Source organism: Psammomys obesus, unplaced genomic scaffold, assembly GCF_907164565.1.
Source record: "Psammomys obesus unplaced genomic scaffold, mPsaObe1.curated_primary_1811, whole genome shotgun sequence".
NCBI lineage: Eukaryota > Metazoa > Chordata > Mammalia > Rodentia > Muridae > Psammomys > Psammomys obesus.
The window spans coordinates 3827021-3839232 of record NW_026592510.1 but is presented as its reverse complement, the minus strand read 5'-3'; the positions used below and the strand labels follow the sequence as shown (position 1 = coordinate 3839232).

The following is a 12212-nucleotide window of genomic DNA, read 5'->3' as shown; positions in this document are numbered from 1 at the left end:
AGAAAAGAAAAGAAAAGAAAAGAAAAGAAAAGAAAAGAAAAGAAAAGGAAAGAAAAATAAGAAAGATTCCCGCTGGGTGCTGTGGTCTAGACTTATAACCAATCCAAAGGGGCTGAGGCAGGAGGATTACCTTGAGTTCAAGTCTAGCCTGGGTTACATAGCCAGTTTGAGGTCAGCCTGTGCTAAGAGTGAAGCCTCTTCTGATTTTCATCCTCAAGCTCTTGGCAAAGCAGAAACTACTGACCTTTCCTCTAGCTTTCCACATCAAATTACTGACTACTCCCCTCTGGTTTTGTGGTCTGTGTCCTTTTTACTGGTATACTGGTAAGTTAGCGTAACTGGCTTCCTGCTTTCGGTTTTCATGGTGTAAATATAACCAATGTGGCCAAAGACACTGAAAGCAAAGTTACAAGGAAGTGTTTGCATGCGAGGCCTGCCTCCAGCAGGAGCTGGCCTTGAGCACGCCATCACGACTCCTCGCTTGCTTATGAGAATTACAATTTATGATACAGTCGTGGTCTAATTTATGACGGCATTACACAGTGGCCTCAAAGAGTAAATCTCAGGTGGACTTTTCTCATAGTAAAAACCTTCGGCAAGGGGCGGGACATGTAGCTCAGTGGCAATGTGTTTGTTTGCCTACGATGCACAAAGTCCTGTGTTTGATACAAGAGACTGCTTACGATACAACCAGGGGAGAGGCAGCTTGTGATCCCAGAGTAATTACAGGGAGACTTTCAAGGTACTTTGACCTCATGAAACTCCATCTCAAAAAATAAAATAAAATAAATAAAAAGCTTTCTATACAGGGAAAGGACACTCCCCGAGGATAAAATGATTATCCCCTTTGCCAAACTTAATATTTTGTTAATATTATGTTTTGGAGTACTTATTTTTTTATTTTGATTTATTTATTCATTCTGTTTAGGTCTTGCTATGCTTCCCTGGCTGACAGGGAGCTCACAATTCTCTTGCCTCAGCTTCTCTCCCGCCAAGCGCTTGCCACCACCTAAATATCTTTTTTTTTTTTTTTTTAGCAATGTCATTATTTTTATTTAATTTACAAAACACAATTTCCTATTTGACATTTATAAGAGAGAGTCAATGAAAATAACTTTTACATTTAGAAAGCCAGCATGGTGTTTGAATGATTTGGGAAATATTAAGACTAACCCTTTAATGCTTTTTTTCTTTTTACCTGGAACATATGTTTCTCATAAATATGTGATATGATCAATGAACAATTATGACAAATTGAAATTAAAGGCTTTTATCATATATTTTTATTGGAGTAGGCTTTGTCTAACGCATACATACTAGTAAGCTTAAGTCACTAGAAAAGAAACTTGGGCCAAGTCACATTTTATCAGATCGGAGATAGTTTCCTGTAAACACCACCTAAATATCTAAACATCTAAATATCTTCATAGGCTACAGGTAGTTGGAAGCTGACATGCATGATGATGTTTATCTCCAACTCCAAGTACTTGAGAAACTGACACTGGAGGATCCAGAGTTTAAGGGCAGCCTGGACAACATAGCCACGCCCAATATCAAAAACTATAACCAAGAACTTTCAAAGCATAGTTGGAAAAACAAGACAGCAAACACACAACTAATTCAGCTCCTGTCATATATGCATGACTTTGCTGACCTCGGTAACTGCCAAGCAACTGCTTCAGGTTCCACCCCAGCTCAAAATCCCATGAAACTGAAAATATACCAGTACTTGGCTCTTAGGAATAAAACAGATTAGTTCCCACGGGGTCCCACTGAAATCATTAAACCTGAGTTCAAGGCCACCAAGCACAATGGCCTTTTAATCCCTTTTACATCACTCCCAGGAAACCATCTTCAGGTCTTGGGTCAATGCTGGCTAGTAATCCGACACCACCCACACTGAGTGACGTGAGCGGAATTTGGCAGATGAAAGTCTAGACTAGTCTTAGTTCTTTAGGGACTAAGGATTCAGAGGAAGAACTAAGTTTACGTAGCTATCGTAAGATATCTAATGGGCTATCATATAGGAGATTGATTAGATAAATTGTGAAGGAATATGGGGTAGAAGTCACAGAAAGAAGTGGAAAGCTTTCACATAGAACTTCTATATAACCACCAATAATAGCTAACAGCTACCGTGTGCCAGCATTTTTCAAGGAGGCTGACTCTCATCAAGCTTCACACTGACCAAGTCCACCCCAGTCTCTTTTTCCAGGACCGTCGACCTTGGGAGATAAAGTAAAGTAACTGGCAGTGTCCAAACTGGCCACCGTTCACAGGTCTAGGCAGACATACTCTTCCTGTATCTGGAGTCCCTGCCGCTTCAGTCCCATCAGAGAATCAAGGCCGGAGCACCAGGAGAACCTCGTAGCAACGCTAAACTCAACATGCACCTGGAAACACCCATCTCATCTGTCATCTGCCAAAAGACTGGAGGGCAAGTTTTTAATTTCCTGAAGAACAGGCTAAAAACGATGACCCAAGAAAGAGCTAGAGGCAGCTGTTCTAAACTCTTGTTCAATTCATGTAGCTCTTCAGAGGAAAGGCGGTATCTTTCTAACCTTTCTCATCTCCTTTATTTTTATCTGCCTCACTCAAAGGCTGAGGTAGCAGTCAAGATCATAGGATACCGTTTCTAAAACAACTTTGTTGGGGACCATTAGATGGCTCAGTGGGCAGGAGCACTTGCTGCCAAGTCTGAGGACCTGAGTTCTATCCCCAGGACCCACATGATGGAAGGGCAGAACTAACTCCTGAGAGCTGTCCTGTTTCTCCCACACATGTACTGTGATATGTGGATGTAATGTAACTTAAAAAGTAGTTTGAAATTAAACAAAATCCTGTCCTGACACCAAATCAGCAGTGAAACAAATTACTCAATTCTCTTTTTCACTAAGTTGTCAACACCACTCTTAGACATGGCATGCCTGCGTGATCCCAGGAGTTGTAATGGGGCAACTGTGACTGTAATAATGAAGTGAAGACGCGATTGCCTATAGCCTGCTTACAAGAAAGGTCAAAGGGCATTAGGAAAACCACTCTTCAGGAGGCAACTGAAGATGGGATTGGGGAATACTCCAAAACCCAGTCTTCAAATGATCCGAAACATCATTATACACGTTTTCCATCTTTGGTCCTCTCTCCGGCTGGTAGGATGGACACGTTTAGTCCTGTTAATAAATGCACCTCAGAGAAGCTTGGACTTCACCCAAGTCCACCTGCTAGTATGTGGGAGAGTCAGAGTCTGAATCCTGACCTGACCTTTCCAAAGCTCTTTTCACTTACCCCCTGGGGCTCCACCAAAGAGTCCTCCTCAGCAGAGTCAAAACCCTGAGCCTTCAGTTTCATCTGCAGACAACTGTACCCCTCACTTCGCAGGCCGCCATATTAAGGAGTCCACTTAGCACTTGACACCTAGGACATGGAGTGCTCCTTAATGGAGGTTACTGTTACTTCCACCGACACATGGATAAACTTACTGCCAAGGCTACTCAGACCTCACGTACCTGCCTGGTTTTAGTCTTACAGAACTGGTTCCTATTCCCAACGGAGAGGACAGGCTTATTGTGACAGAAGAGAAAGGCATCTGGAGAGGGGGATGGCCTTGGGTTTAAATCACGGTCCCCGACAATCACTATCTACATGTCTTCAGGCAGGTCACTTCACTTCTCTGAGCTTCTCCCCACCTGCAAAATGGTGAACACGTGTGTGTGTGTGTGTGTGTGTGTGTGTGTGCGTGCGCGTGCGCGCTTTCATAAAAGCAAATCTGGAACAGAAGCTACACAGCTCTGGTTCTTGCTCAGCTCTGTGGATACCTGCAGTGAGCCAGAAGTCTCTCCACCTTCTCTCTGAACGGCAAAGAAATCACAGTGGCCAGGATTATAGCTCGCACACCGATCCCTAAACAATGACACTTCCTCACTCTTCTAAATCATCCAATACTCTCAGATACCTTCTCAGGGAGAATATAATATCCATAACTATGCATTCAACTCAAGGCACCTAAAAGATGTCGTCAATTAAGTAACACAATACCAAGCTCCACAACTGAACTATCTAAAAAAAATTTGTTTCACTCAAATGTTCTATGTCACGCTGAGTACACCGAAGTTTCTATATCTGAACTAGACTATTGTCGATCCAAGGTGGGTGAACCCTGGCATATATATTAAAGCTAAGGCACACATACTTAAATATAACAAAAATCAAACAGGGCTGGGGCCAGAGCTTATGAGAGAGTTCTTGTCTAGCATGTACAGTGTGCTGGGTTCAGTCTCTGGTACAGGTGGGAGGGGAAGAAGTAGTTATTTGGTTCTTGTCTTTTTTGTTTTTGTTTTTTCAGAGACGGTCTCTCTCAGTTGCCCAGGCTGGCCAGAAATTGACTATGTAGCCCAGCTGGCCTTTGAATTCTGGACAATCCTCCTGTTATAGCCTCTCTGCTGCTGTGTTTACTTGTATAAATCATCATTCCCAACAGAGTTTGAAAACATTCACACACACAAAAAAAAAAAAACCTGCCAGTTAAATTAATACTTCCACTACAGACATGGCTCTTTCCAAAATCATTGCTGGTTTCATCTTACTTGTAAATGTCCCTCCTGCTAAGAATTAACAGCACTATTTCCATCTCTGGTAACAACACAAGACAAATACAGATCTTACTAAGGCTGAAGTTCACTTATTGGTCTTTTTTGCGGAAAGTGATGGTCCTGTGTTTGATCTTTGGGGGCGAGAAGGGCCATGTTTGCATATTTAACAGAATCCTGATCTTTAACCATAGACAAAAGAACAGTTTTTAAAACCTTTATTTAGTGTGTGTGTGTGTGTGTTACCAGTGGCATGTGCAGGCTGGAGGACAACTGGCAGAGTCAGTTTTCTCCTTCCTCCATGTGGTTTCCAGGGACTGGTCATTAGTTGTCAGGCTTGGAGGCAGCCCTGCTGAGCCATCTTATCCTAGGCCTTAAATCTTAACCTACAACATAACTATCTGTTTAGAACATAATTGGCAAACCTAAAGCCGGGCATGGTAGTAACCCCAGACTTTGGGAGGATGAGGCTGAAGGTCACAAGGCAAAATCAGCCCATTCTACAGAGGGAATTCTAGGCCAGCCTGGGCCAGCCTGGGGTAGAATCCTTGTCAAGGAGTAGAGGAGGGGCTGGCAGTCTGACCATGTCCCAGAGCCATCTCCTGCTTACATTTAATATTTTGTAATTTAGTCTACATATGTCTTGTCTGTCTCGAATGGCTCTTGGTGACTAAAGAAGAAAAGAAAGGCAGATATATCTATACTCTGTAGCTCCAACCAGAAAGTTCTCCTCATTTGTCTTTATGCTGGCTTTTCTGCTTGGTCAATTCAGAGTCCAAGTGTCCAAGTGCACACTCTCAATATTTTAAAAATTTAGGCCTTGTACTTTCACAGTTGTAGCTAAAACTTTTAACAGATTTAGTTTTCATCAAGTTTGTACCCGTATTAATACATAATGGATTTATTCATTTTCTGCTACCAGAATGTTCTCTTCGAATGGTACAAGAAATCTGAACCTCTTACCCAAAGGCCACCAGCCTGGCTCACCTATAACTCCTGCCTGCTACCATTCGATGGAAAGACCAGGGTAATGGTCTCCCGCAGCCCACCAGAAGCTGCTCGAAGCCCGCCGTCCATACTGAGTACTGTGTCATTAGCGCTGATGCATTCTCTCCTCTTTCCTCTAGCGTACCGCCTCATCTAAAACAATTTCAGGTGGTTCCTCAAGGAACAGTGCTGGGACCCCTTAATACAGTTCCTCATGTTGTGGTGATTCCCAACCACAAAATTATACTCGTTGCTGCTTCCTAACTGTCATTTTGTTAGTGTTATGAACTGTAATGTAAATACTTGTTTTCCGATGGTCTGAGACGACCCCCTGTGAAAGGGTAATTTAACATCACCCCCAAAGGGGTTGAATACCACTGCTCTAGCTTCTACTCAGGTACCCACTTGATAGGATGAGAGGCTTGGGAACACTGTTGGGAGTTCGAACATGAGGTCTTGTTCATTTGTAGGCAGCTATTCTACATCCCTACTCATTGATCACAAAAAAATAAACCAACACAATAACACCAACAAGGCCCGAGTATCTGTTACTATGTGTCAGTGGTGTGTGGTGTGTGTGTGTGTTATGTTTTTATTTTTATCTATCTTAGTTTCTGTATGCACAGATATGTGGGAGTTCCTGTGCCGCAGCATGGGTGTGGAATTCAGAGGACAACTTGCAGGAGCTGACTCTCTACTATTTGGGACCGGGGACCTCACCTGGGTCACTAGGCGTTAAGCCCCCTTACTTGCTGGCCCAGAAGCCATTTATAAAGCAGCTGTTTCCTGAGTGATGAAGCCACGAGTGCTTTTTCCCTGATGGTTTCCTACATTTTTGTAGGAGAGTAAAACAAGTACCGATTTAGGAGTGTTACGGCTAATAAAATTAACTTCAGTCTCTTTTACTTAGGCCTGTTTCTTTTCGGAAAGAAGTTGATCTGAGGCAGCATCTATTGCCTCTGTTGCTTGTCTCGAGATTCATGGTGGACAGTGTTCATTGATGACAGCTGGCAGGTAATGGAGAGAGTACATGTTTTCTCCTGTCACCCTCACACAGGCTCTTCATGGTCTGATTGCCTCCCTTCGACTCATCCTCAAGCACAAAGGTTGAGTACTGGCTCTGACCACACACACACCACACAGCTGAAATTCAAACCCCAGTCGCCTGGATGGAGGGAGGGGTGGATTTATACGACCTCTAATGCATTTGGCATTCATTCACTTTCTGTCTATTTACGTGTGTATGTTAAATAAAATCACCAGGACTATTTTTAGCGTAATGCTGGAAATAAAATGGCTGGCAAGCATTAACTACCTATTAACCAAAATAAAAAGTAGCAAAGAGCTGTCAGGCAAAAAAATAAAATCAGCACAATGAGTGGATCAAAGGACCTTCCCTACTGACGCTTCAATTGGGAACCACTGAAGGTCTTCTGACAAAATCAGCTACAGAAATGGAGACAACTATCCAGTGAGGTGGCGATGTCACTTGAATCATTTTTCTGCTTCCACATCAATCACATATGCATGCTCCTCCACTTCAAAGTACATGAGAGGCCAGGCTCAATGACGAATGTCTGTAATCCCAGCACTCAGGGAGACAGACTGTGAGTTCCAGACCAGTGTGGTCTACAAAGTAAGTCTAGGATAGCCAAGGCTATACAGAGAAACCCTATCATTAAAAAAAAAAAGGTACGTGAGAATATATCGTTTCTAATCAAGAGTTCCAAGTGAATTGGAAAGGAAGTAACAAAAAGGCAACAAAGGTTGGTGGTGGCAGCAAGGGAGACAGGCAAGGCTTAGGAGTAGTTCCTTCAGACAGTATGCTCTTGGCATGTGGGAGGCCCTAGTTCCAACATCCAGCACACAAACACATTCACACACACACACACACAACACACACAAATCCATAAGAACATAATGAAATGCTCACTCCTATGCCAGGCTAGAAACTAGTTATAAAGGTCGCATAGGAAGATCTGTCAGCTCTGAAGCAGCATAGAACTCTGCAGGTGTAAGAAACATCACCCGGTAAACCCAGCGTTTCAGGAGCATTGGCACTGTAGCTGAGATCAGGACTGTTAAGTGGCAGGGGCAGGCAAAAATAACTGAGGAGACCTGAAGAAGATGCTAGCCTTAGGTAAGGCCTCCAGGAAGTAAGGTAAAAGGACACTTAGGTGAACATTAACTAGACAACATTCTCCTTTTCTTGTTTAGTAAAAACAACAAGCAACTGACTGATTTTGGAAGGGTGCTGGGAGTTAACCCCAGGGAGTTCTGCTCTTCCTCCAGCCTTCTGGTTTGATTTCTAGATTATCACACCTTCGTACTGAAAAGTTGGGTGTGAAGTTTTGGTTTTAAGTTTGTTGGGTTTTTTGTTTGTTTGCTTTGTTTTGTTTTAATTTATGTGTGAGTGAGTGAGTGAGTGTGTGTGTGTGTGTGTGTGTGTGTGTGTGTGTTTATCACACCTGTGTGCAGGTGTCCTTGGAGGCCAGAAGAGGGTGTTCGTCAGATCCCATAGGGCTGAAGTTACAGACAGTTGTGAGCTTTCTGGTGTAGGTCCTAGAAACCAAACTCTTGTCTTCTGGAAAAGCAGCATGCACACTTAACTGCTAAGCCATCCCTCTTGTACATAAGAAATTTTACTAGTGAAATGTACAGATGTACTCCTTACAGCATGCAAAATTTCTTTCAGAACTCTATGTTCAGAGCTAAAGGGATGGCTCAACAGTTAAGGGCATTTGCTGTTCTTGCAGAGGGCATAGATTTGGTTGCAGCACCTATATGGTGGCTCCCAAGTATCTGTAGCAGAGTACCAGGGGATCTGATGCCCTCTTCTTAACTCCGATGGCACCAGGCATGCATGTTGCACAGAGATACACTCACAGGAAAAACATTCATACACATAAATTTAAAATAAATAAAAGTTAACGTGTGCTCAAATCTAACAAAATTAAACATAATAGAATAACGAAAAACAAGCTGTGACTCAATCCTTTAAAAAACTGTAAATAAAGTCTGGCTGGTGGTACATTCCTTTAATCCCAGCATGCAAAAAGTGGCCACATGGATCTTTATTGGCCATTTCCAGGCCAGCCTACGCTACATAGTGAGAACCTGCCTCAAAAACAAACAAGAAGTTATAAATAAACCAAGTGTGGTGGTTTAGTGCAGAGGCAGGAGGATCAAGGTGTTCAAGGTTATTCTTGGGTATGTGTTAAGTTTGAGGGCAGCCTGGGCTACAAGACAACAACAACAGAAAGTAAGCAACTTGTATATAACTTAACAGAATTTATAAATAAAAAAAGAATGAAAAGTTTTAATTTTTTGTAAGAAACACAAGTTACTTAGCTTCTGACACAGGCAGACAGTTACATTTTCTTGTATTTTAAAATAATTCCTATAGCTTTGTAAGCATAATTAAGGCTCAGATTAGTTTTTCTCTTCTTCAAATCACTGTTAGAGACTGTATTTTGAATTCCTCAAAAAGTATTTTAAGACGTGCAGAGTAAGGGGTGATAGTGCAAGCCTGTGATCCTATCACCTGGGACACTGAGGCATGAGGAATACCAAGAGCTACAGCCTGGGGCTAGATCACAAAACTGGTCTCAAAAACACCAAATAGGCCAGAGAGACAGCTCAACAGGTAAAGGCCTTTGCACCAACATGAGTTGGATAAACCTGAGTTTGATCACATGTTGGGAGAGATCAACTCTTCCAAGCTGTCCTCCGGCCTCCTCAGCTGCTGGGCATGTTCACATCCACATACCCACCCCACATAGTAAGTATGAGTTAGAAAAAGAAAAGCCACGGAAAGAAACAACTTCAAACCAATGACTCTGCCTCTCCACCACCCACCACCCCCATAAGTCACTATGCAAGCTGGTCTCAGGCTCCCCAGTGTTGGTCTGTGCCAACATGCCTGCCTAGTTCTCTCTCTCTTAGAGTCTAGCTATTGTCGTTGAAAACTACAGTAAACTCTGAAATGTGGATCAGAGGAATGACTAAAATGTGCTTTACAAATGTGTGTAAAACAAATGAAATAACAGGTATCAGGCAACATGAAGGTCATCAAATAATTTTCCAAGTAATATAAAAATAAAAATAAAAAAGTATGTACAAAAAAAACTCAAGACACTTAATAACTGTCTTACAGCCACGGCCAAATCAAATCCGCTGTGCAGTTTCCAAACTCCACACACACCTTAACATTTCAGACCTACAAAATGCAAGCAACCGGATTCACCCACAGTCGTGTGAAGGCGTTTCCCAAAGTTTTGGAAATGAATGCACTGCAGGAAGGCTACAAACAAAGGCTGAAGGAGCTATGTTGTTTGCCAAAGATCAAACTTTTTCAGAAATTCAAGCCCCATCTAATCATTTCCCGGCACCAAAGAGTAACTCACGTGCAAAAGGTGCACGTTGGAATCGGATCGATTGCTGCGGTGCACTCTTACTTACATTGCTTTTTGCCATTTACAAGCTTCATTAAAGACACTCAAAGAGAAGCAACCAGTTGAATGGAGTTAGGCTCAGGTAAGGAAACAAAACAGTCGTAAACTCTACCTACAAACTGACATCCCCGAACGTCAGGAGGAGAAGGTACCCTTTACCGTCTACCATTATATACACACGCCTCAGATTGTGAAACAACACACTCTCGGCGCTGTACAATTGCACTCAACTCTACCCACTCCAGGGGAAAAAAAATCCACCTGCAGTTTTCATTGGTCCACACAGTTCCGTCCCACATGGTGTCAGTGGGTGTTTCCCTCCTCACAGGCCGCCTCAATGGCTGGGTAGAAACACCGTTTAATAGGCTGTGATTTGGGGGATTGTCAAACTCCACGCCTCCGGACTTAAGCTTGCCAATGGGCCCAGGATACTGGCGCTTACTCTGCGATTCAAAGGGCAAGCTGGTAGCCTGAGTTACCAGCCCAAAAAGATGTGCTTGGAGAAGCGAACAGTGAACCGAGGGCTGTGCCAGCCCGCCCTACCCCTTAGTCCCAACCCCAAAATCAGTCGGGTGCAAGCTCCCGGCCACCAATAGGGGCGGCCGGTGCGATCGCTTCGCCTTCATCGTGACCGAGGCGGCAGGTACAGCCAGTGTCTGACGGACCCATCAAGCGGATGGGACTAGCCAGGCGCTCCCGCGGGCCTCCGCCTTTGGCGCCCGACGCCTCTAGGGCGGACGCAGCCCAGAGCGGCACTCTGCCGCCCCCTCGACCGCGGCCACCGCCACTCCCCTCCCGCAGGACTTACGCGGCCTGTTCTTCCTCCCGGAGTCCATCCTCCTCCGCAGCCGGCATTTCTTGGCCGGAGAATCATGCTGGGCGAACGGCGGCTGCGGCTGCAGCTCGGACGAGAGCTGGAAGCGTGCGGGCGGCGGGTCGCGGCTGCAGGCGGGCGGCGGGTGGAAGCCGTTGTGCAGCAGCCCGTTCACGGCGGCCGCGGCGCCCTCGGGGGCCCCCGGAGACTGCAGGGCCGCGCGCTCGTGCTGCGCGCCGCGGTCGCCCATGCCCGGGGCCGGCGGGGCGGCGCGCAGGCTCCGGCTCGGGCGGCCTCGCTGGAGGTCACGATCCGGCGTCCTCCTGTCCTCGGATCCTCCCTGCGGCTTGCAATCCGGCAGCCTCGGCGCCTGGGGCTGGCGGCCCGGGCGCTCCTCCCCTCCTCCCGTCGGCGCCCCCACGTCTCCGGCGACCCGGTCCCCGCGCGCCGGGCTGGCTGCTCCCGGCCGCGGCATGTCGGCCTCGCGCGCCGCAGCGGGAACCTCGGCGGACCCCGGCCGGGGCGCCTGCCTCCCCCTCATCCCCGAGGCCGAGCCACTTCAAATGCGGCTTCTTCGCCTCCCAGACCTGTCCCCGCCACTGAGCATGCCCAGTCCTGCCCGCCACCGCCACCGACGAGTTTCAACGTGCGGAATGAAGTTCTCAGGGTTTGCGAAGACGAGATAGGCAGATCGGGCTTTGTGTGGCGGAGCGAGCCTAAAGGGTACTGGGTGAGGTAGGCACGAGACAGCCAGAAGCCTCGGGAGGAATGCCGGAGGAAGCCAAATATTTGCAGAGGTTTCAGGTTTGCTAATCCTATCCCCCAGTGGGCTAGTACCTTTGCAAGGTCACTCATGCCCACACCCCGCCCCCGAAAGTGTGTGTGCCGGCGCGCGTGCGTTAATGTGACCAAACTACTCCCAGGTCTGAAGGGAGGGAAGAGAACAATTATTTATAGAGAGGTAGGCAGCCTTGGGAAAGGAGGGGAGTGAAATTCCTTGGCTGGCACACGCAAACAGACAGCATGTGTTCTTAGTTGTCGTTTGCAGAGAGGAAACCTAGGAATAGAGTGTAAGGACAGTGAAGGGCAAAACCAGGCAGGAATAACCGATGCTGGAAGAAACCAAGTAAACAGAAATGACCCCAAGCTATAAAAAGCGCATTCCTCACCCAGAAAAGACCGAGGGGATAATGTCCCGTTGTGTTATTTATGGAGTAAAAAGTTGCCCCTGGCTGTAAGAAGGGGAACCCGGCACCATGTTAGCCCTGGATTCCAGTTCCTACGGCCACTGAGCGGAAGACAAATTCAGTAGTTAACACACCTGTAACAGCCAACCAGACTGGCGGTGCCCAGCAGGGGGGACACACTTGG

The 12212-nt window shown here is 45.8% G+C and overlaps 1 protein-coding gene across 2 annotated transcripts in view; it reads right to left on the bottom strand.

Annotated features, from left to right (window-relative positions):
- The window catches only part of Pank1 (pantothenate kinase 1), a 53838-nt gene extending 42112 nt beyond the window's left edge, over positions 1 to 11726 (bottom strand). Inside the window, exon 1 of one of the 2 annotated variants that reach the window (XM_055613870.1) lies at positions 10836 to 11726. In XM_055613870.1, coding sequence (XP_055469845.1) covers positions 10836 to 11382 — 547 coding nt within the window. In that variant the 5' untranslated portion in view covers positions 11383 to 11726. Of the gene's footprint in view, positions 1 to 10034; positions 10230 to 10835 lie in introns of those variants that run through there. The other variant, XM_055613872.1, reaches the window with a different exon arrangement.
- Positions 11727 to 12212: the final 486 nt, after the last annotated feature.